At 39.6% G+C, this 24,822-nt stretch overlaps 1 protein-coding gene across 2 annotated transcripts; it reads left to right on the top strand.

Moving 5' to 3' along the window:
• Window positions 1–4: 4 nt before the first annotated feature.
• TRMT11 (tRNA methyltransferase 11 homolog) lies at window positions 5–23,193 on the top strand. 2 transcript variants are annotated; one of them, XM_064413082.1, is made up of 13 exons: window positions 110–238; window positions 1,679–1,744; window positions 2,482–2,555; window positions 3,771–3,852; window positions 3,948–4,040; window positions 5,068–5,202; window positions 6,860–7,016; window positions 11,603–11,683; window positions 12,322–12,486; window positions 13,846–13,918; window positions 14,618–14,749; window positions 17,918–18,038; window positions 22,529–23,193. In XM_064413082.1, exons 1-13 carry the CDS (start codon window positions 164–166, stop codon window positions 22,658–22,660), a joined length of 1,386 nt encoding a protein of 461 aa, XP_064269152.1. In that variant the 5' UTR covers window positions 110–163; the 3' UTR covers window positions 22,661–23,193. The 2 variants fall into 2 exon arrangements, 1 of the variants encoding a protein (XP_064269152.1); XR_010358655.1 differs by lacking the exon at window positions 22,529–23,193 and having other exon boundaries at window positions 5–238; window positions 14,623–14,749.
• Window positions 23,194–24,822: the final 1,629 nt, after the last annotated feature.

Below are 24,822 nucleotides of genomic sequence, written 5' to 3' on the forward strand. Positions count from 1 at the left end.
AGAAGGAGATGAAATGAGCAGCAATTCCCGAAGAGCTCGCACAATCCCGTGTCCCGCTGCAGAGGGGGGTCTCCCGCGGGGAGACTCCGCCACACGCCCCTTCCCGGGCTGCTCCCGCCCTTCCCTGCCGGCGGCGCATGCGGGAGGCGGGGGATGGCCGGACATGGCGCTGGCGGCCCCGGCGCTACGGCGCTATCTGCTGCTGCTGGCGCAGGAGCACCTCGAGTTCCGCCTGCCGGTGAGCGGGGCCGGGACCGCGGCTGCGGGTGGGGCCGGGGCCGCGGTCGGGGCCGGGGTCTGGTGAGGCGCTTCCCTCCTCTCCCTTCCCCTCCCTTCCCCTCCCTTCCCCTCTCCTCCGGGGCGCTCCCGGACGGCGCGGCTCCGGCTGTGCGGCGGCAGCCGGACCCCGGCCAGGTCCCTCTCTCCGGGAGAGCCGGGGGCTCGGAGCGCCCGGCGCCTCTTCCCTCGCCGCTCCCCGCGTCCTGTGGGGACCTGGGAATTCCCTCCCCAGGCTCCCTCTTCCCGCTGCTGCCCCAGGCTCGTGGAGAGCCTCCGCGCCGTGGCTTTAAGGCAGCTCTTTCCTCGCCGCTCGCTTTTCCAGAGCCTCTGGCGCTAGCAGAGGGTGCCAGCAGAGTACCCGGGGCTCCATGTGAGAAGCGGAAGCTGGGGTTACAAAAATACTTTCAAGTTTTTGGCTTTGGTGGCTAATTTTAAAGTTACACGTCAGGTCCCGCCGGCGTGCCCTGGGTGCAGGAGTGGCTGGTGCTGCCCTGGGAGCACGCCAGGCCTCTCCCCATGGACTGCCCTGGGAGCTGCTGGAGCCACCGTCCCTGCAGGTGCTCCCGGGAAGACTGGATGTGGCACTGAGTGCCATGCTCTGCTTCACAGGGTGATGTTCCCTCGTCGATTGGACTGTCACATGTTATAAAATGTTTAATGTGTCTTGAAGCTTTTATTTTCCTTGTTTTCATTAAGGTTCTCTTTCCTATTTGCTTTGTGGCACTGGAACCTGAGTTCTATTCATGGTCATTCTGGTTTTCCTTTAGGCAAGGTCATTGGATGAAGTAAAAATAAGATGATGCATATGTAACAGGAAGTTTTTCTTTTTATCACCCTGGTTTTGGTGACGCTTGGTTGATATAGCTGCTGATGGAAGCAGAGCTATTTCTCTTTTATTTTGGTGACTGCTCAGCTTGTTTGGTTTTGTGATGAGCTATGCTAGGAACATGATTTGTCAAAAACTTAATGGAGCAAGCAAGGACGGATTTTTTTTTTTTTTAGCCAGATGATCTGCTGATCCTAGCCCTGGGTCAGTGTTACTAGTGAAACATCACTTCCATGTGAACTAGTCAGAAAAATATTTAAAGAAGAGAATGGATAATACTGTTGTGAGAGTGTAGGATGGAACAGTAAAGATTCTGATGAAGGAGAATATGTGAAATGGTGGGGATTAATTACTGAAATTTTCCTGACATTTGCCAATGAATTTTGAGAAAGCTGTTTTTATAGCAGGGAGGTCTTAATTTTCAGTTCATGAACAGTACATACAATCTGAATTTACTTGTGAATGTGTGCCCTATCCACCATCTGCATTAGAATTTGTGTCATGCTGTGCTTTTTTTTTTTCCTTTTCTACTTTATAAGATTCTAAAGCCTGACTTTTATGTTTTCACTTTAGGAAATAACATCATTGCTCTCCCTTTGTGGTGGACAATTCAGTGGCGAGCAGGAAATTCGTGTAAATGTAAGTGAGGACCAAATATTTCACTTGAGTGTGTGTATGGCCTGCAAGTATGTTCTTTACAGTGTTTTTGTTAATTGTAGGCAGCTGAATAAATATTGAAGCTTCTTAGGAAAATTGGGAATCTTCCCAAAACTGAGGGCTTCTCAATTTCAATAAAGACTCAGAACTGGAAAAAAGCATGCACAAAATACACCTCAAGTTGTCTTCATTTACTAGCATGAAAAGAAGCAGTGCCATCTGCTGGGAGGCTCTCCTTGCTTTTTAGGATAGTTAAACCCTGAAAACACTCAGCAGCAGTTTGGAATTGGTGTTTGCCTCTAAATCAGTGAGACAGAGGAATGTCCTTAGGAAGCCATATGATTCTGTTCTCAGTGCTTGGCCAGAGAATGTTACTGGGATTTAGTTACTGCTTGTGTGTAACGAGGTGTTTCCAGTCTTTAGCGGATGAATAATCAAGAGAAGTGCAAATAACATTTTACCAAGTCAGTTATGTTGGAAAAATGAAATATAGAACAGAATTTCTCAAACACTCAAGCTAAGTAAACAGTTTTGTCTCAGATTAATTATTTTATCCCCATGTTCTCTGTATGATTAAAGGTGAGAGATGTATTTTTTATTATTTTTTAAAATTTTCAGTATGCATATTCTGTTTTTATAGAACAGAACTGTGTAGTTGTGTAATTCATGTGACATCCTGCAGCTGGGTATTTTCATGACTTACCTTCTCTTGATTGCAGTCTCCCTTTTGGATTCTCAATATTCCTTCAGAAGAAATGGCAAGGGGACTAATGAAGCGGACAGTATGTGCAAAGTAAGAGATGAAAAATCTTGTAATTAATGACATAAGCAGTGGAATTTTGTTCTATTATGGCAAATACAGATTTTTTCATGGAGTCATAAAATACAGAGTCTCTGATTCCCTCTAGAATTGCGAAGGTGCTATTGGAGCCTGTAGGACTGATTATGTAGCATGCCTGTCTGTCCTCTTTACTCAGTGTATGATCAGTTCAGGGTGTTCTTCACTCCAGAGACAGCGCCTGTAGTGTTACTCATGTTTTATGTGCCTTGTATAATATTGAGTTAGGGTTTTTTTCTAAAATATGTGTGGAATTGAAAGATACAACCAGTGATATGTAAAAACTGACAATCATAGAAGGGAAAGGTTGAGTCACCCTCCCTCAGTGCTGGCATCCAAGCCTTCAGCTCTCACTGCTGCAGCAGAGTCCCTTCTAGGAAATTCAAGAGCACAAGAATATGCTGGAGAGTGACTGTTCCAGCTGGTCCTTTTTAGAGGTGTGTGAATAACATACTTCCCAGTGAGGTGCATGAGAGAGGCCTTGAAGTATGGCTCAGGATGAGAAGCAGCACAGGTATGTTATATCTCTCTGACCATACCAAATTTGTGGTGCCTGTGCGTTCTTCAGAGTTTGGTCTCCTCTGCAGAATGTTGCACAGTCCCTGTTGAGTGCTTGCTGTCTCAGGGACTCAGTTTTACCTACAATGACTTTACTACAATCACTGCAAGAGTGGGCTCTCCACTCTTGCCTCAAGAATGGAGAAGTGCACTTCAAAAAGCGGCTGCAGGCAGCTCGGGGAGTAAAATGTGACCAAACAGCTTGCAGATGTTCTGCACACCGTGCACTCTCAGCTAATGTATGCTAATTCTATGTAGAAAGCATAACTAGCCCATGGCTTATTTTTCTGTCCTGCTGGTTGTGGAGAGATATGTAAGTAAGTTTTAGAATGAGATCACTGGAGTATCTCCATTGCACTGGTAATCAATATGAAAAGCTCTGAAGCTTTTGGTACATGTTACCAAACAAAGAAAGGCATCAGTGAAAAATCAGCCTGCAGCTAAAAATACTTGTTACAAACAAAAACTAAAACATTTGTCTAGAATTAAATGCCAACTTTAATACTCCATGAATTAAAATCTACATTGGCCAAGTAGGTTAAAAGGAATAAGTATCTGTAAGGCATTTTCCCTCCTCTGTGTGACTGACTCTCAAAAACTTTGTAATTTCAGGTCTATATTTGAGCTGTGGGGCCATGGAAAGTCTGCAGGAGAGCTCTATACATCTTTGAAGAACTATCCAACAGACAAGATGGTATAAAGAATCTGGATACTGTAGTTCCTTAAGCCCACTGAATAGCACTGCATCTGTCCTAATTAAAGTGTCTTTGCCTTTTTTTTTCTTTTCAGCTTCCATATCTACAGTCAGACTCTACTTACAAAATACATATTCATACATTTAATAAAACACTGACCCAAGCACAGAAAATAAAAAAGATTGATGTAAGTAGATGGTTAAAAAATCTTTGTTTAGTTTAATCTATTCATATTGTTCTTATTCCATGCTATCAGTGTATTTAAGTTTCTTCAAGATCTTAAGGAAGTTTATGGCTTGCATCTTACCAGGGCTAAGTGAGATTTTTGTGTCTGAATTAACATTCTCTCAAAATTCATAACTTTTTTTTTCCCTCTATAAACTGACTGTTTAAGGTATATACAATGCCAAACAAATATCACAGCTGATTTCAGCCCAGTGTGCTGGGGAAACCGAAGCTTACTGCTGAGAACTATAAGATTCAAATAGCAAGAGTTAGGTGCTAGATTTTTGGAAAATATCTTAATTGATCTCCTTATTAGTCTTTTATTGTTGCAGAATGTGGAACAAGTGACTTCAGCTGCAGGCCGTGGATTGTGTGCTGATCTCCTGTTCTTATCTGTACTTGTACTCTCCTCCTAACTATGTCAGTATTTAATTTAGGAAATTTTTCCAAATTACTGTTTATTTCATTCTTCCACATTCTATTTTGGCACCTATTTGTTCAGTTTACTTCATTTACAGAGACTGAAATTATCTGTATACATTGTAGCTTTTTTCCCCTGTTTGTTCAGTTTTTGTGTAGATGAAATAGTGCTAAGTATGTAAACAATTGTAGCTGCACATCACTGAAATTTCATATCCCATTGTTCATCATCAGTGTTTCTATAATTTGGAAATTCTATAATTTGTGCATAATTAATATGCACAGTCAATTTCCTCTGACGTTGAGTCCTGTTCAGTTAATAAAAAGTGTTTTGGTTCCCAATTTCCAAACTGTGATCATTTGAGCTGTTTTTTTTAAGAAGAAAGGCATTTCAAAAAACCATTGAAAATTCAACTTTCTAGTACCAACATACCATTTACCACAAGTGAAATTCTGGTTTTTTTTCTGATTTTTTGTTTGTTTGGTTTTTTTTCTTGGGGGGTTGAAGGTACCCATTTAAAAGAATTTGACCCTGTTTATTTTTTACTCTGTTTTTCTTTGTTGTATAGGCCCTTGAATTTCTGCCATTCAAAGGAAAAGTAAATTTGAAGAATCCAGAACACATATTTTGGATTTTGGAAGATTATGGAATGAACCCAAATGATGTTCCAGAAGAGCCCATTCATCTGTATTTTGGTAGATGGGTGCGTGAGCATGTTTGCTTCAGTTCTTACAAGCTTGTATTTTCAGTACTTCAGTTTAAATGTAAAAAGTGTTTTGACTTTTAATAGAAGCCAAAAATACCATTGTCTGAATTTGTCATTGCATAGTACTCTGAAGCAAGTCTTGGGAGTCCTTACTGTGACTAGGAAAAAGTGGCTTTGCTGAACAATTTAGAGGTGGAAAACAATGAAGTTGTATCTGGAAACAAACCTTTGTCTTGCTACCCACTGAGAGAACTCAGCACAGCAGCCAGACTGCACAGCTGGGGTGGTGTTTTACATTTTTTTGGACCTAGCTACAGCTGAAAGCACCTGTTCCAAACACACAGAAGGATGTACAGAAGTGTAGATGGTTTGTGGCCCTGCTGAGTGGCATCAGCCTCGCTGAAGCATTCTGTAAGTGCTTCAAGTGATCCTGGCAGGCACCTCCATGGAAAGGTGCAGACTGATCCCTGAGGCTTTGGACATCAATGAGTTCATCCCACAGGACTGTACCTTTTCCCACAGTACCTGCCCAAGGGAACACCTACAGTGCAAAAGGAACCAAGTACAAAAACTGTTTGGAGCCTCTTATCTGTCATCTTCACTACAAATGTTCTTGCCTGCTGGCCAGATGCACTCTAAACCTGCTGCGTTATTACGATGTCCCGAGGAAATTTGATCTGGTCTTTTATGTTTTTTGTAAGGGAAAAGTGTCTCCTCAAAGGATATCTCCCAGAATGACACTAGCCACTGGTGAATACGTGCTTGCAGTGGGTCAAGGGCAGCTGAAAGGAGGGAGAACCACTGCAGAGGTTTGGCAGCTGTAGTCAGTGGCTTCTGTTCCTGGGAGGTTAGAGATTCAAGTGATCTGTTAGGGCCTGTGAATATTTTCCATGCCTGTGATTGATGTGCGAGCATCCTGGGTTGTGGCAACGCTGCAAAACATTGCAGCTGTTGTCCCATCTGTGCTGAATTCCTGAAGTGTTCAAAAATGAGTAAACCAACCTGAAAAAATAAGCAGGTGTATTTTGTTAACCCAGTAAGACTGATGCTGAGCAGAGGTGGGGGGATAGTGTTGGACAGTGTTTGAATATGTTTTGTTTCAGATTGCTTTGGTCTTCTCCAATGTATATGGGAAGTCTGATGTAAAAATGCCAGCATTTGGTCTTTGTTTGCTTTTCCCTCAAATTCTCACCTGTCAACGCTATCCTAAGTTTGGATTTTGAGTGGGACAGAAATGCCAGTGAAGAAAGAAATGTCCTGTCTGACCTTAAGCATCAGTGTGTGTGCATGCATGTCTTAACGTGCATGTCTAATCCTCATATTTTTGAAAACCTTTTAACTCTCAATTGCCAGGAATTGTTTTCCTGATGCTTAGAATAATAGCAAAATTACTCTAATTGTAATTTCTTAGAATTTTCTATCTAAAATATTTGTACATTTTTAACCTCTGTCTTGAAGAATTTACACAGGTGTTTAATCAAGATATCTGTTGCTTGGAAAGAAGTCAGTCATATTTTCAGATGTCAGAAAGCAAGGTGATATGTTATGAAGTGAAGTTGCCTGGTTTTGGGTGGTGTCACTAAAGCAAGTCTGTTAGCATGTCTGTTTGTATCTTTTATCCAGGATCTGACAGGGGTTTTAAATGTTTCAACAGATTGCAGATGGCCAAAGAGAACTCATTGAATCCTACAGTGTAAAGAGGAGACACTTCATTGGAAACACGAGCATGGATGCCTGCCTCTCCTTCATCATGGCAAACCATGGGAGAGTAAAACCCAATGACATTGTATACGATCCATTTGTTGGAACAGGTATATATATATTTTTTTTTTCTGCTGGTGGGAAGAACTGGAAGATTGTGTTAGTGCTTGCACTACTCTTTTACCTGGTGTCATGACTTCTGGTGCTCATCAGATATTTGAGATGATACCAAAGGCAAAATGGTGTTTATAAAATTAATGATTTGTTAACCTGAAAGGGATTTGGGAGGAAGGAGACCAAATTCCAAAGATCTAAACAGTTTATTTTGCGCTTTTAAAAGGTCTGTCTTCACTGTTGTGTTTTTTGCCACGTGGCCTAAAAACCCATCCATGTCTGTCATGGACTGCTTAAGATCAAAGTGACAAAGAATTGGAATTTGGTAAGCATTTGCAGTCACTTTCAGGACATTACAAAGGGCAGCATTTTAGAGCTGGCTCTTTAGGGGAGTGCTGAGGCATTTCTGGTCATACAGCACAACACAGCAATAGTGAAATGGCAGCATTCCATGAGGAACACTTTGTTGTGCAAAGCCTGTATTCGGGATATTATTACTCACACAAGGTACCCTTCCCCAGCTGAGCTTTCCTTATCTTAGCCAGGAGGGGGAGCTTTTGTTCCACATATTGCTGTGCACGGCCTCTGGGAAACTCAGCTGTATGTGAAATAGCTGATCTATTGTATTAGCTTGTGCCATATAATTATAAAGCACAGTATATTGTGTTAAACTACCTATAGTAGTTTCTTCAAAAATGTAGCAAAGACTGTGTTTCTGTCCTAGAATCCCAGAATCAAATTGTAGAGTATCCTGAGTTAAAGAAAACCCATAAGGATCATCAGAGTCCAGCTCCTGGCCCTGCACAGAACCATCCCCAAGAGTCACACCATGTGCCTGAAAGCATTGTCTAAATGTTTCTTGAACTCTATCAGGCTGTGACCACTTCTCTTGGGAGCTTGTTCCAGTGCCCAACCACTTGTGGGTACTTTTTAATATCCACCCTAAAATTTCCCAGACACAGCCTCAGGCCATTCCCTCAGGTCCTGTCACTGGTCACCACAGAGAAGAGATCACTGCATTCCCCTCCTCTTTCCCCAGCAAGGAAGCTGTAAATTGTACTGTGGTCTCCCCTCAGTCTCCTTCAGGCTGAACAGACCAAGTGACCTCAGCTGCTCCCCATACGGCTCCCCCTCAAGGCCCTTCACCATCTTTGTTGCCCTCCTTTGGACACTCCCTTATGGCTTAATGTCTTGTGGCACCCAAAACTGCCCCCAGCACTCAAGGTGGGGCTGCCCCAGTGCAGAGCAGAGCAGGACAATCCCCTCCCTTGCTCAGCTGCAGTGCTGAGCCTGATGCACCCCAGGACACACTTGGCCCTCTTGGCTGCCAGGGCACTGCTGACTCATGCTCAACTTGCTGAACTTTAGTCAAGGTGACCACATGTGAAATACATAGATTTAAAAATACTTATATTAATGGGAAGATCAAGAAAAATCTCTGCAGCAAAGTTAGGTAGAGAGAAGACTGCACTAGTAGGATAAATTCTTATTCGTATGTGTCTTCTCTGTGCCATAGAAAAAGAGCATGGATATGATATTTTCAGAAACAGAAGGGTTTGGTGAACTCTATGTTTTTGTCTTAAATTTTATTCTTACAGGATCTGATTTTTTTCATGCATAATAATATCTTACAAAATTTTCTCCTCTTTCTTGTGCTTGTCCTTTGAAAGGTTCAGGAAATCCCTCTACTTACCTCTTAGCAGTTGGTTTCATTTTGGCATCTGTGACTTTTTGTCTTATAAAACCTGCTAACTTAAATCACAAAATAAAGTCTCTGAGAGCATTCTTTCTCTTGGGAGTGAAAATTGAAGAAAAATAAAAAGGAAGGGTAAAGACAGAAGAAGAAAAATCACATAAAAATGATGAAGCTATAGAAATTCAAGATAAATGTTGTGTTTCAGTTCAAACATATACATCATTCGTATACATGCGTATGTTCATATACATTCATATATGTAACATACATAAAATTCTCCCCAGATTGCCTAGTAGTTTGAATTACAATTTTAATTTTTTTTATTAGACATTTGTAATATAAAGGGTAGATATTAAGGGGGACACTGGAGATACTGCGTGGCGTGCCATTTGTCAGTAGAGTGTATTTATGACTAAATAAAAGTGGCTTTTGAACTTATTTCTTTTGAGTAAACCCTAGGAATTTCAATTGTCTCTTGAGGACCTTCATAAGATTTTGAGCTTGTCAGTACAACAGTGCCCTGTCACTGGAGTTTCTGGGAAGTTTCTGGAGTTGAGAGTGATGCAGTCATTTTGAGCTGATGGTTTTGGAAAAATACATATTCAGGATCTGAGGAGCATTTTGAAGATTTCTTTACTAGTGCAGCTTTGTTACCTGGCTGTGTTGCTGCCTGGTTTTTTACACTGAAAAAGTGAAGAGTAAACCAATAGAGAACCAAACCAGAATGGCCTTGCAAAATGGGTCTTGCTAGTTACAAACAAACTGGTTTTTGCCACATAAGCCAAATCATGAGTCTTTCACATTAGTATAAGAATGGATAGTTATCATTTTTCCTTGGAATATGAAGTACTCTTTATATTCCAGGCTGGCTTTTAGAAGCCTTGATTCCCCTTTTTATTGTTGAGCACAATTGGAATGGCTAAAACTGTGTTTTTAAATTCCATCCATGTTTAGATATTCTTTCCTCAGCATTGGGCAGAAGGAAGCCTGGAAGCTTCTAGAAGAATAAAGTCTTTTACTTGAATATCTTGTGCTTCCCCCTAGACAGTCACTTCAGGTTATCTCAGTAATGTTGTTGATTGTTCTTTTGGAAAATATTTCTGATAGTGCATAGTTGTAAATGACAGGATGTTTTTCTTTGACATCCTGGAGGACCAGACCTCGTCTGTGCTGAAGAGGTGGAGGAATAGTGTGTGATAGAAAGGCATGAAGCTCTGTGCCATCATCATTCTGCTGCAGGTCACCAGGGACAGAGTGATTCCCTGATTAACCCTTTCATATACTGATCAAAGGGCTGGCTGTGTAAGAGTATGTAAGTATCTCTGCACCTTCCGCGTGAACACAACTGAACTAGTGCGAGCTGAGATTTATTAAGAGCTGTAAATTCATGATTTCCAAGCTTCTTTTTTTGCCTGTGATTAAAAATATTCTTAGATGGGCAAAGGACTCTCTTCTTACTTTTTTTGTAGGACTGGGTGGTACGCCATACTTGGGGGTCAGGGCTAGCTAAATTTGTCTTGACCCTCTGGATGTACTGCCCATCTGTCCTGAGGGATTGCAGCCAAGAAGGGAAATGGGTGATTCCTTTGGGGTGAGTAACCTTGTTTTTCCCTGATCCATTTCACAAGAAAAAAACAGAGGAATATTAAAAGTTTTTTTTGTTCTCACTCACCTCTGGTATGATAGAGTTTATTAGCATATGGTGCAGACTTTTTCTGTTGCACACAGGGCACATTAGGGATTTGCTGGTGCTCAGTGGGTGGCTCAGGACAGTGCAGCCACCTGAGATGCCTCTTTCCATGCTCGTGGTGAATGGGAGAACTGGTGTCACCCCCCCCCCCCCAGCCAGCTTGCAAATTTTTGGCCCTTCATCCTGTAGCAGTCATCCCCTTTATTTAGCAGGACTGTTGACATCAGTGGGGTTCACAGCTTAGTTCTCAGTTCTGTTCTGTTCTAAACCATTCTGGTAGTCACAGACCTCTTTATTAATAACTTGACCACACAGGTTCATCTCCTGCAGTCTGTTCGTTGTTTCATTTGGAAGCTGTTAAATAATTAATGTAATTTATTCTTTTCTGTCGGCTGTTCAGCTGTTGTCAGTTTCAAGGGGAAATCACGCTTTTTTTTGCTATGGTGTTCTTTTTTAATTTGGAAGGCATGTTGCAATTGCTGTAATTAAAAAAACTGATTTTATTACAAAATAAGTACATTGGTAAAACTACTGACAAAGTAGGCAGCCTACTCAAAGACAAATGCATTTGTATGTAGTTTTCACCCTTGAAAACGATTGCAGACATGTTTTTGATATTTATGTTTACATTATAGGTATTTACATTTGTAAGGCTCTTGACCATTGTTTCTTACAACATGGCAATAGCCACCTTACAGAAGTTTGATTTTCAGACACTGTTAAAGAAACTGGCTTTGAGAACAGACACAGTAGAACTGCCATTTGTGTGGTGATGATTTTTCCAATTGTTTGACAACAGTTTGAAATTCTGTTCCTTGCAAAATAGAATCAAAAGTTTTGGTTCATGTAATGATTAAAGGATCTTACTGCTTAAAATACAGAAAGCCATAAACAAAACTCTTGAACAAGATCCAGAGATGAGGCATAGCAAGACATGGGGCATAGCAAGATAAGGAAAATCATGTAGAGTAGACAAAGGACTTAGTGTTTTTATGTCTGATTATAATTACATAGTGATTCTAACTGGTTGATAGTTCTACTAATTTTTTTAGTGTTTGTTTTGGTTTTTTTTTCTTTTCCTTGGGTCTAGTGTGCTGCTGCTGCTGTAGGCTCCTGAAGTTCCTGAGGAAAAAATCCTAACACAGGTGACATTTATGACTGAAGTTTATACTTTACCTCTTTTCTCCCCTGTCTAGGTGGCCTTCTAATCTCCTCAGCACATTTTGGGGCATATGTGTGTGGCACTGATATAGATTACAACACAATCCATGGATTAGGTATGTTAATGTTTTGAAGCCACTGAAATCTTCCCCTCTGTAATTTAAGAAGACTTGATGGTAGCAGATGAGACTTAGTGGATTTTAAAGCAGCATTAATCTTTGCAGGATTTATGTGGTCATGCTTAGTTTTATTCACCAATTTACACATACTCTAGTTAAGATATTATCTTATTTTTAAGCTGGAAATATTTTTGAAAAAGAATAATGAAGACCAAAACAAATTTCCAAATAATCGTTACCACAGCTGTGTGCCCTTTTAACCTATGATGTGGGAAGCTCTTCAAATCCTAACCGAGGAACCCTCATCTCATTGTTACTTCTCTGCAAATATACAAATTATGTTTGACCTAGTCAGCAGGATTGTGACTGGTGGATGGAGAGAGCATCTTGTAAACCAGCATTTTTGTAAATGTGTTCTTTGACACCCTGTGCAGATGGTGCAGCAGAACTTTTCTCATGTATTTTCATTTTTCGTTACTACTTGTGAAGTTTGACTACTTTTGACAGGTTTTTTTGGTGACATTCAATTATTTTCCTTTAATTTAAATGGTAGAGTATATGAAAGCTCTTCTTATGTAATAGTTTCTTATTGAGTATGCTTTTTTTTTCCCTTTCCATTTCCCTTCCTCTCCCAGGCAAGGCAAGCAGAAAGAACCAGAAATGGAGAGGGCCAGATGAAAATATCAGAGCTAATCTCCGACAGTATGGTTTAGAGAAATACTACCTCGATGCACTTGTTGCTGATTTTTCAAGACCAATATGGAGAAAAGGGATGTTGTTTGATGCAATCATTACAGACCGTAAGTTTGTCACTGCCTTTTTTTGCCCAATAACAGTGAGTAAAACGTTATTGCCTGTGTACGTTGATTAAATGCCTGGACAAGTGCTCAGATCTGCTGTTTCATGTTTTCTAAGGTGATTGTTGAGAGCAGCACTATGAAATTACATCTGCATTTGATGTCTCTGCATTTATTTTAAGGGTAGTTATTAACGTGTAACAAAGCTGACAGTGACACTTTCTCCCATGGAGGGAATGTTACACTCACCGGCAGAAATCAGTATGGCTGAAAATCATCCTTTGAAGAAGTCTCCTTCAGTAAAAGCATCACACGATTGATGCATGGAGACTTCTTACCAGAATGGTCTGTGTTGCTGTTGGCAGCACGTTGGAGTGTGCCATGCATCTCTGATGGACTTTGGGAGGCTTGTGTTAATGCTTAATGTAATGCTTCCAAAGAGAAATTTTAATGTGTTTCCTATACATTTAGCTACTGGAAGCAGGAGCAGTTTGAAAGGATCCTCTGCTCTTTTAGAAACCTGTTTACTAAACACTATTTGTCTTGTAAGAGAGGGAAAAGAAACCAAGGGGATAAATGAAAACCTTGATATAGCAATTTCTGATCTCAAGTGCTAGCTTTTACAATGACACACTCATATGAATTAGGAATAGGGAGTGTGACTTTTCTTTGTGGGCTGCTTGCTGGTTTTTATTTGGCCTGTTCAGTAACAAGACAGTGTAGAATATTAACATGGACTTAGAACTGAGTGTGAAACCATTTGCAAAACTTCTGCAAGTGGTTACATTGGTGCTTCTGTGATGCTAAAACAAGTCTCACAAACTCAGATTTTTTGAACATGAACTAAATATGTTATGCTATTAGAAATGTGCAAAAAACGTATGAGAAAAAGCCTTCTCTGGTTCTTTTGTGTGAGAATTACCATTTGTGTAATGTGCTGACAAGAAATTCTGATATACTTAATTTCGAGAAAGGTTAGTTAAGTGCTATAGGGGACATATTCATGTCTGTCAAGGAAAAAAGGATGGGATTATTTATCACATGTTGCAAATCAAAGGAATGTCTTTTAAGAAAAAACACAGCATTGTCCTTTGTTGTGTAACAAACGTGTAGGCTACTAGAAGCTCTTACAGCTGAATGGATTTCCTTGAACCAGTTTTAAAATAACTTTTTGGAGCAAGAAACTTTCAACAGATCTTGAAGAAATTTCCCTTACTGACTTTTACTTTGCAAAAGCTTTCCATTTTTTTAACCTTGTATAAGCCACAGTTTGTGCACTGTTGTGTATGTATGGTGTAATTTTGTGTTATTTGGACAAAGAGTGAGGTTCTCATCTCTGCATTTTGCTTTTGCTTTGTCTAGCACCATATGGTATCAGAGAAGCTCCTCGCAGAATGGGATCACAAAAGGAAACAGTTAAATCGGTTGAAGGAAGGTAGAGAAGCTGTCTCGTCTGTTACAGAATATAAATATCTTAATGGAAACTCAGTTGCAGTTTTAGAATGTTTGTTACTTCTTGGTTGGCTGTCAGAAGTTAAAAAACGGTAGCAATTATAATTAAAGAAGAAAAACCCTTTTTGTTCTGTTTGCAAAACCACTGTGTCACTTCCTGAAACCTTCTTGGTTTTGTTTTCTCCCTCATCCCTTGTGTGTGTATTTCTCACGTCTTTGAGCCACCATCAGCATGTATTTCCAGAGGAGTTCTCTTTGGTCCTGCAGGCTGCGAAATCACTCTAAAATGGAATACCTGTAATTCTACCTTCAACTTTTTTATTTTGCATATCCCACTGCTTCTTTCTTTTCAGAGATATTGCATGGCTTCTCCACTGCCTGGCCTTCCTTGCCTTCTGACTTTAATTCCTTTAGAAAGATGCAGTGCAAAATAGCTATTGCCAGCATACCTGTGGTTCTTTAGACTCATCTTTAGTACATGTGGAAGTCAAAGAGACAGTTGGGGAGAACTTGAGAAGTTGTATTCCTCATAGTAGAAGTACTCTTATATTGTCTTAAGTAGCTTTGCAAAGCTCAGAAAGTGCTTTTGTGGCTTAGTGTATTTTTTTTTAAATTACTATTATTAAAAATTTAGGTTTTACCTGCGCTCTTGTTTGCTTACACTTGTATGTTTTTTGTTCAGTGCAGAAAATCACTTCTTCGTTTCATCCAGTTACCATCTAAGTGACATCTTTTTTGACCTCTTGAAGTTTGGGGCAGAATATCTGGTGATGGGAGGAAGATTGGTTTACTGGCTGCCCATATACAGGCCTGAGTATGTACAGTTGAATTCTACTGTGTTGTGTGTCAGAATGGATGCTGCATTCTCTCTCTGCTTTCCTTTGGGACACAGTGCCACCACTTAAGAGTAATGCCCAGACTTTGTGTTTTAAAACTTTGTATGAGAGAGGCCACATTTTGTAACAGAGCTTTTGAATGGAGATAATTACTGACTGTTATCAAACAGAAAATGCCTTTGCATATCATTGTAAATGTGTGTTGAGGCTTAAGCTTAAGAAGTTACTTTCAAGGTGCAGATAGATTTCTAAGACAGTAGAAGCAAGGCTGGTATTAGTATGTGTTTCTGCTGAAGTGGTTGATAGAGGTGTGCAAAAATCATCCTTGGTTCTTTGGAGTTTGGCACTACTGATTTAGCTTTCTTCTGAGAAATAAAAGTCAAGTGACCAAGAGATGGCAGTGAGAGGCAGGAAGCATCCGAGAGCAGCCCTGTTAGGGACGAGAGAGGCCAGCAGAGACTGCGGGATCCTGCCTGCTCAGGACTGCAGCCTGGGATCAGAGCTGAGTGCATCAGGAGCACCAGCTGTTTGCATGTTTTATTTCAGCATCTCTTAGATTAGGTTTGAGGGGTTTTTTTGTTTTGTTTTGTAAAGATTTTTTACTGTAAAGTGAGGAGTTGATGTACAGTAGTCATTTCAATGTGTCTTCCAGATACAGATGTGCTCTGAAGATAGTTTCTACAGTGTCATATATTTCTATGTACAGTCAGACTATACTGTTATTTAAAGTGGTGGTTGACCCTGGTTTCACCATGGAAATGGCTTGTTGATAGTCCTTTATATCTCATGCTGTTTTGAAAATTTGGAAATCAGAAGGAGACATCTCTGTTACATGTTTCCATAACAGAGAGTGCACTTAGTAGTTTGTATTTTTTAGTAAATTATAAAATTGGTATTTTAGGCCTGTTTTCTCATAAGACAATTCGCAGACAAAGCCATGAATGTCATTCATAGTATTATAGCTAATTTTCATGTCAATAAAATCTCTGTGGAATTACTGAATTTATGTTGTTCATCAAGATACCAGTGTTTTCCTTTCTGCTCACTGAACTTTTGTAAAAGTGTGCTTCCTCACTACAGCAGTGTAAAGTGTTTCACTTCATATAACTTGGGAACTGCATATTTGGGATCAACTGTAGTTGCTGTTTTGGGGAGGTCTAGTAGAATTGACTTTTTAAAAGTAAATTTGTACATCATACTATGACTTGAAATACTAAAGTTGCTAGAATAAGCATAGAATAGTAGGATGGTAACTTTATTTTCAGCTGTAATAATGAACATGGGGAATTGAAGCAATTAAGTGGGGAGATGATACTTTTTACTAACATGTTGCATTTTCAAATATCCCTTGGCAACACCTGCCCTGAGTTTCATTTTTTGAGACCTTTGTATGTTACTTTAAATTAAAGCCAAAACTATTGGATTGTAGATCTGTTAAAATCATTGCTTCTGTATTCCTTACTTGACATGTTCCTGAGTTTTACCTGAAAGAATGTAGAAATACATTCATTAATACATTCATTAATGCTAACAGAAAAGGCTTTTTAACAAAGTGATAGTGATCTCTCCCTCTTCAAGATAGCATCTCACTTCAGAGTTTACTCTTTCAGTCAGACATTGAAATCATTGTTGAGTCCAAATTCTTCTAATTCCATTAAAGTCAGCCTCCTGTATGATTATGGAGAGAAACTTTTAAAATATTATGGTGGGATGCCTACCTTTGTAAAAGAAAGACAGCTTGGTGGTGCTGGATGCATCAAAAGTCTTGTCTCATAGGAAAAGCAGTTGAGAATTGATTTCATTCTCCTTTGTCAAAAGGATGTTCTGACTTCATCTAGCTGAAGCAGATACTTGTTTCTGCATGAGAAGTGGCTGAAAGGTAGTTTTATGGTCTGGAAATTTTGGAGGAAAGCAAAGAGGCAGTACTGTTTGGGTTTTTTGTAATTTGCAGATCTGTATTTGGGATTGAGTTCCTTATTTAAGAGCTCTCTGTTATCTTAAGAAATGCCAAGTTTTCCACCAGCACCTAGATAGATCCTATTTTAATCTAGACCAACAGCTTTGCTTTTATTCCGGAAAAAGTAAAGCTCCTCCTTTGTACCTTTTAAATTCAAGCCATAGATATTAAGTTGTTCAGTTCTGTGTTTCAGTGTCTGACTTCTGTTTACACCCAAACACTGGAGAATCGTAGGAACGGGTGTTTTGTCCAAAATCATACCTAGCAATACCAGAACCCATTTTCAGTATTATCTTTTCATAACTATTACATGAATGCTTATTACAAAATCTAGGAATAAATGGCTGATCTATGTTTCAGTATATAGGAAGGATATCTCATATTTATCATACTAGCTGGGTTAATACTTCTTGCTGCTGTAGTTCCCTGCAAAGGTCTTAGATCTTTAAATTTCTCTTTCAGCATTTGGAGAAATAGAAGGATTGAAAGCAATTTAGAGAAAGCACTTCTACTATGTAGAAACTAGTATGCTTTTGAGGTGGAGCATTTAAAACACTGTAACTCTTGCTTCTATAGATAGGATTTAATTACAAGCCAACGTTGCTACTATCTAATGTTAAAGGATGGTGGATTTTTTTTTTTGCCATTAGAAAAAGTAATTCTAATGAGATAAATTTGTAATACTAAATTTTGAAGTTCAGAGTGTTACTGTCTAATAAGAACTGGCTTAATAAGATTTGAAATTGAAGTGCCGTGATCTCCTTTTTGGGAGCCAGAGTAAAGTCTCTTATTCCTGCAACTTTATATATGTTGACTGTGGAAAATATTATTAAAATCACAGCTCTGACTAAGTTGTTATTCCTGGTTGGCTGAGATATTTTGTACTTGAAATTACACAGGCAGTCCCATTGTGTACATACATTAACATCATTTAAATACATGCAGAAAATGGGAGGAGTGTGACTTTACTGTGAAGTTTTGATTCATTCTACACACTGCATGTCAAGATCATTGGAATATATGATGTCAAAACTCTGAAGCAGCAATATTTGAATTTATTTAATCAGGTTAAAGTGCCTAATAACTTTCAACTATGAACCTTTTTGTGACGTGTCTGTAAGAATTTTGTTTCAGATGCAGGTCTTCCACTTCATGAGCCTACAGCACTAAGAATGATTATTTCTTCCAGATACACAGAAGAGATCATTCCCCGCCATCCGTGCCTGAAACTTATTAGCAACTGCGAGCAGCTGCTTTCCAGCCACACATCAAGGCGCCTCATAACCATGGAAAAGGTGAAAGAATTCAAGGTAAGCTTGAATTCTTGATCATATAGTGTAAAATAGTACCTGTTGTGTTCGTGACAAGTTCGTGCTATTCAGCATTTGATCCTTGTTTCTGTCATACTTTGGTTTTTATGATCAGAGCTAGAGCTTTTGTAAAATTGAGCAGTGATTTAAGGGACTGTTCTGGTTTTGGTTTCTTCCTTTTTATTCTCAGTTTTTGGTAAACTCTTCATCCTGGAAAAAGTCCCTTGATAGTGTGAAAAAGATCTTTGAACTTAAGGTTACTTGTAAATCACATCCACAGAGGCTTTGCCATAATGCCTAAGTTTCCATTGATTTCAAAGTGAGTCTCAATGCCCAAGTAAATACTAAGTATCTTTGTGGGTCTTGCAGTAGACCTTATTTAATTCTGTTACTTCCTCTTTAGAGTGGTACATTTTATCTTTTGGAATAATATTGAAGTTGTGACAAGTACTACAAAGCGCTCTGGCTCTTTTTTCTGTTTTTGTTTTGTGACACACTAAGTGCCTCTCCTGAGGCATTGGGACCAGGGAATATGACATTCAGATCTCCTTTCCATTCTTGGTACTTCTCTCACTTCATACTGTTAAATGCTAAACACATGTGAGGCAAATTCTTAATGAAAATGCACTCAGTGAGCAAGTGTTTTTAGTACCTTGGTTGTCAGCTGGAAGAGCTGTTTCAGATGGCAGGAGATGCAGTCAGGCTGCTGTGTCTGTGCACTACTGACACAGCAGGGGTTCAGTGCTCTGTTCATAATGCTTGTGGTGACTGCACGTCTCAAGCAACGCCTGAACTTCTGTAAACACTCTGTGTGGAGCTCAGCCTCGGAGCTGCCAACTTCATCAGCAGCAAACCAGGAGAGTAGATGATGAAAGTTTTTGACATGTGCGTGTCAGGGTGTTCAGGGAGGTTTTTTTGACAGCAGTTTTATTGCTACCGGTGCTGTAGGGTAGCATATTCTAACCTAAAAAATATATCAGCCCTTCTGCAAACAGATTTGCGTCATTTGTTACTCTCCTCTTGTGCATCACCTGTTCTTCAGTTCGTGGTCTGACAGGTTCATGTCTGGAAGTGCTTAGCTCTGAGCACCTGAGACTAGTTGGCAGGCTTGCTGCTTAGATAAGACTGTGCAAGTGCTTACATTCAGTATTCCAGATGTCTGTTAGATAATTTAAAGATACCAGAACCCATGTGTGGTTTCTGAGGATGCAAAACTTGTCTACAGAACAAAATTCATGTTGAATCCTTAGCCACTGCCTGCTTGGTTTAGGACCTTGTTTTGGTGTCCAGGATTTCCCCAGCCCAGTGTCCCTTACCTGGAACATGTTTTTTGTTCTGTTAATATCCTGAGTAACCTTTGAATTGAGTACTTCTGAGTCACCAGATATGACCATAAAATTTAGTAGTTATACTTTTGTCTGCTTTTCTTTTTCCTAAGTGAAAGAGAGAATTTTTATGGATATGCCTAACATTTGAGTTTCCAGAGGGTTCCTGTCTGCATTACTAAACTGGTTTGTAACAGGTCCTCAGTTGCCTTTTACTTAGTGCAGCACTTGCAAATAGATGAGAAATATTACACTCCAGAGTGGTTACTGGTGTAGAATTTTTCCTGCTGAATTTAGCAATGTCTGTTCCTGGGTATATGACCCTGCTGTCTCTGGTTTGGTAGCTGCTCCTTTTTGTTTATAGCTGTATAACATTAGTACAAGTGGTTTCTATAGCTACTGTCCAGCACCAGATGTAGAGTGGTAGGAAACAGTGATAAGGCTAGGAAGACTTTTTTTTTAAAACTAAAACTAAATGTGGGTAATTACCTTTAAGCTGAACTGGAGCATGCTAGATGAAGAAAAATATTTAGAATTCAGTTAATATTTGCTAAGATCTAAACAACATTTTCTTGTTATCATTCAGCATCCCCTTCTCTTCTACCTCTTCATTATTTGAGATCTCTAAAACCTATTTTAGTGTTGTTTTTAGAACAAATAAATTGTTAAGGTTTTTTTCACAAGTTATTTTCTCTCTAGAGTTAAATGAAGCCTATCCCTGGTGTTCAGATTGTACCCATTCAGCTCCTTGATACAAAACAGTGTAAGGTAGAATTTGTTTGAAAATCCTTAGTCTCTGAAATCCAATCAGTTACTTTGATCAGTCCTCACATTGCCTTTAAAATTCCTTTGACTAGTAAATCTCAACAGTGACTGGTATCTCCAGGTAGTTCAGGATTTCTTGTTTTCTTTTTCCTTTTTTTAAGCAGCAATTCCCATTCTTGTTGGTGTTTGTTTGGTTTGGTTTCTTTTGTTTGTTTTTTGGTTTTTTTTTAAGCAATTGCCATCTTTATTAGGCAGTCATGCTGGTACAGGTGAGAGGTAGGAAATGGAACCTCTTAGACTGGAATTATTGTGATGTGGGCCAGAAGCTTCCTTTGTAGTCTCTCCTATTAAATCCATGGCTGACTGCAGATCTCTTATTTAGCGAGCAGTGTTTGCAGAGCTCCTGATGAGGCCTGGATTTTTGAGATGAGATTCTGCTGTGGTGCACCAAGCCTGTTTCCATGTGCTGCATGCAGATGCCCCTGTTACACCTGTGTTCTACTTGAAGTTTGTTCTTCTACACAGCCCATTCTCTCTTTGCCCAGCTTGGAGGTAGAGGAGAGGGTAGTTTTCTCCTTCATCTCTTCCCCCCACATCAGCATTTTGTTTCCTATGGAATCAAGATGAATGCTGTACACATGCATGACCTCTTAGAGGTTGTGGGGATTAATTTTTATCTTAGAGTATCTTTGATCTGTGTATCATTATCCTTCAGGGTCAAATATCCTGTCCATTTCTCAAAATAGGTGAATGACATAGCATTCTTGTTAAAACGTCCCAATGATATAAAAATATATGTTTATGTCGAAGAAGGATTTTTGACCTGGAATTTCAAGAGAAGAAAAAGTGCTCTTTTCCAAAGAGTGGCTGGAGAAATGGGTACAGGCTGGCTGTGAGAGGAGTATGTCTTAAATCCTTCTTGTTTCCTGTCTGTCTATAGAAATTTTCTAATTTTCAGTTTTTTTCACAAACGTGTTAAAGCCTGTTGTTTGTCAGCCTGAGAACAGTCATGGAGATGGCAGTCTCTCACAGGTGACCAAAAGACATTAGATAATATTGTGCCTGCATTGGGTTTCCTGAAGTAATTTTCTCCTGCTATTTTCCAACAGTGCAGTATTTAAATAGAGCTGCTGCTGCTGGTGTACATGCTTTACATAATAGATATCTACAGGGCACTGAACATTTAGCAAGTTAATTTAAGCTGGTGTCACATTCCTGATGTCTGCTTTCGTAGCAGGTGAGACCTTTTCAAAGTAATGTCTCATTGTGCCCAGAAGAGGGCCCTTCTACATGCATACAAGCGTCCTGCTTTGTTGAAAAACCTTCTTTTCCTCCCTTAGAATGCTCGTTAAGATATCCAGAGCTAGGAGTGGTGTTGATCTTAGTAGGTGAAAACCTGGAAAAGGCTACAAAAGAGCTGAAGGGAGAGATTGTCCACTAGGATTCTGTTCATCCTTGCATTGTAATACTCTTGTAATATGAAAACATTGACCAAAATCTATTTCCATGTTCCTACTATTGTTAAAATATTCCACAGGAACTTTATTTTTTAATAAGAACAAATAACTAAAGGTTTAAAGGTAGTGAACCAATGTCTGTATTACTGCATTGGTTAAAAACCTGAGAAGAAACACGTGGCGGAATAGAGGCTTGGTTCTGTTGTGTGCTTGTTTTTATTTTCTCCTTGTGCTGCTCAGTTGTTCTGTGTGAGGCTCCTTCTCGCTGTTCCTTCCTGCTTTTGAGCATAATGAGAAACTGACATCACCCAGAAGCATAAAACTGCTTTTAGAAGTTGCCATCAGTTTTCTTTAACACTCAGATTAAAGTTTGATGTAATGTTTATCTTACAGCATTGCTAATGTTAGCTGACAAGTATCTTAATTGTATAAAACCACAGTACATGATGAACTAAACCTTTGTATATACAGTGGGCCAATTTTCTAAACTGTGTTTTTGGCTGGTGTCAAATAGGTATTATGTATAGGGATTTACTGTGTCAACTTTAACTTTCAGAAATACATGAATGCTGCACAGAAAAAAAATTCTCTGAATGTGCTTCAGTAACTGTATGAACTCATTTTACCATTTATGTTCATCTTCTGTTTGTGCCTGCCTTCCACAGACCTCTGACTGACAATTCTCCTGAAAGTATTTTTTCTGGACAGTGACCTGTGTGGTGCATGGTACCTGTGCTCATTTAGTCGTGTAAGGGTGGGATTCTGGTGATGTCAGCTGAGACATTTGCAGCGACTTAAGAGTGTGCTGTTGAACTGTAAAACAAAAACCCAACTGCCTTACCCTTGCACATAATGGTTTGAAAAAGTCTGGAGGCAGAGTGGTGGCAGTACGTGCTGAACACGCTACCCTCGGGTCTAATGTTTGTCTTTTGGTGCTATGCAGGATCAAGATGAGAACTCTTACTTGTTGGATGGTCAGTATATGCCGTACAGGGGACACAATTCTTTCCGGGAGAAGTATTTCAGTGGTGTGACAAAGAGGATTGCCAAGGAAGAAAAGGACAATCAGAAGTGAAATATTATATAAACAGCTTAAAAAATGAGAAAAGAATGACGACCGTGTTTCTTTGTAAGGACATCTGGATATGAACATTCATTTGGATGCTTCAGAAAAATAAATACTGCTTTTAATTTTAAAACAAGATGAAACCCACAACCCAGGTTGGGAGCAGTTCTTTTTAATTAGCTTTGTTTACAGCAGATTTTATTGTACAAGTTTTTTGAGTCTTATTTAATTTATATTTGTACTTTCAAGTACTAATGATGATTGACTAAAACCATTATTATTGTTCTTTCACCATTAACGTTTACAAGAAAGTAGTAGTATTATTTGGCTTCTTAAACTGTGAACATCTGGCTGTTTTAAAAACACGTGGTGGTGATCAGGGATTGCTGATTAAGAAGATAATTTTCATTTGTTTTGGTTTTTTTTGTAAATGGTGTACAATAAACCAAGGTTGGAGTGGGGTTTTTTTAATTCTTGCATGCAATAATTGCTCGTATGAATTCCACTTGCTCCAGCTGAGGTCACAAGTGTTTAAAACAAACGCAAAGAAACAACTGGGCTCATGCACACCCCACAAAAAGAAAAGCCTCTGTGACCTGACAAACTCTGGAGAGCCTATTAAACCCTGTGAAGCCTGTCCACATCTGAAGCTCATCTGTACCTTGGATTTGCTTTTGCATTCCTAAACCTTGACTCTTGGTAACGCCAACTGTCTTCAATTTTTGGTTCAGAAATCGATAGTTAAACCAGTAACAACAACAGCATAAAATCAGTAATGGTTCCCTAATGGTATTAAGCCTAATCAAATCTTTGAAACCAAAGCTGTATTTGTTGAAGGGCAGACTTTGCTGAATCCACACCACGTCCATCATGGAAATACCTCATTTGAAAACCACTAAGCCCATTAATTCAGGATGTTAATGGCTCTGCTCATTTTGGTGGTCAAATATGGTCACATATTCTTCTTGGTCTGCGTTCACCAAGCAGGGCCCTGGTGCACGCATCTGTGCTCCAGCCAGAGGAACCCTGCTTCTCTGTTTCCTGCAGGTTGCTGACTGTGGTCATGTTAATGTCTTTGTAGATCATAATTTTTAAGTGCCTCTCCAAGGAAGGCACAGGTCATTGTGAGTATCTGATTGAGTTCATTAACTGAATTTGTTCTTCTGTGTATTGTGGTCCTCAGCTGCAGCAGGAAAGCTTACAAACTCAGTGACAACTTAGTCTGGCCTTCTGGCTCTAATCTGTGGTGTGTTAAAAAGTTCTCAAATAGTGATTTATTTTCTGTGTTTCCATTATAAATCACTTTGTTTTGACACTTTTAATGTCAGCCATATAATAGTTATTCTGGACTCAACTTGGAGCGAGATCAAAGCTCAGAAAATTTTTCAAAAGCAGAATTTGAATTGATCATTTGAAAATATTACATCAAAAATGTACTGCTTCTGAAAACCTGTCTGCATTTCAGCATTACAATTTAGCATTAATCTTTTATTACTTAACAAATTAAAATCAGTTTCCATTCTTCATAGGCAAGGAATTTTTCTAGATGTATTTATTGTGCACTTAAAACTCCATTTTCGTGAAAGTTACCTTACACATGATCTAAGTGGTTCTGCAAGAGGTAAGGTAGTGGCAAATCTGGCTCTGCCTGTTCAACGAAAATGATTTAGTTTATTTCTCCTTTGCCTGGTCCAACTTCTAGTCCCTTCAGCAGTGGTGGTATGGCCTTTGTTAGTCCATACATACCAGTTCTGTCATTAGTGAAGGATACCGTTTTGAACAGAAGCTATCAGAGTGTTTGGGGTACTGACTGCATCAACATTGGCTAATCAGAAACCATTTAGAATTGAAATCAGATGTTCAGTCTCTGCTGATCCCTAACTTTGAAGCTGTCATTTGGAAATGTGCCTCATCTTTAAATTTCTCCTTGCTTAGTGTGCACGCTCCAGCCTGTTGTGCGTGCAGACTTACAGAGCGCAGCGTTTCCAGATCCGGAGCTGTGACAGTCCTGGCGCCCTCCCTAGCGCAGGGCTGCCGCCTGGCTGACTCATCCTTTCGGCAGCATTTGGCCATCGGTGGCCGCGGCCTCTGGCACTTCCTTTCGCTCTGGTTCCATTCAGTCTCCTTCCATGAGGTTCCAGTTTCCTGTCCCTGGCGGGGAGTGTCAGTTC

The sequence above is a fragment of the Passer domesticus genome, chromosome 3 (genome assembly GCF_036417665.1).
Source record: "Passer domesticus isolate bPasDom1 chromosome 3, bPasDom1.hap1, whole genome shotgun sequence".
Classification (NCBI taxonomy): domain Eukaryota; kingdom Metazoa; phylum Chordata; class Aves; order Passeriformes; family Passeridae; genus Passer; species Passer domesticus.

What these genes read in the sequence shown, in the direction of transcription:
- TRMT11 (XM_064413082.1), top strand. Translation starts at nt 164, where the DNA reads ATGGCGCTGGCGGCCCCGGCGCTACGGCGCTATCTGCTGCTGCTGGCG. An exon ending in CTGCCCATATACAGGCCTGA is followed by an intron (nt 14,750 to 17,917) that starts GTATGTACAGTT and finishes TATTTCTTCCAG; the next exon opens with ATACACAGAAGAGATCATTC. An exon ending in AAAAGGTGAAAGAATTCAAG is followed by an intron (nt 18,039 to 22,528) that starts GTAAGCTTGAAT and finishes GGTGCTATGCAG; the next exon opens with GATCAAGATGAGAACTCTTA.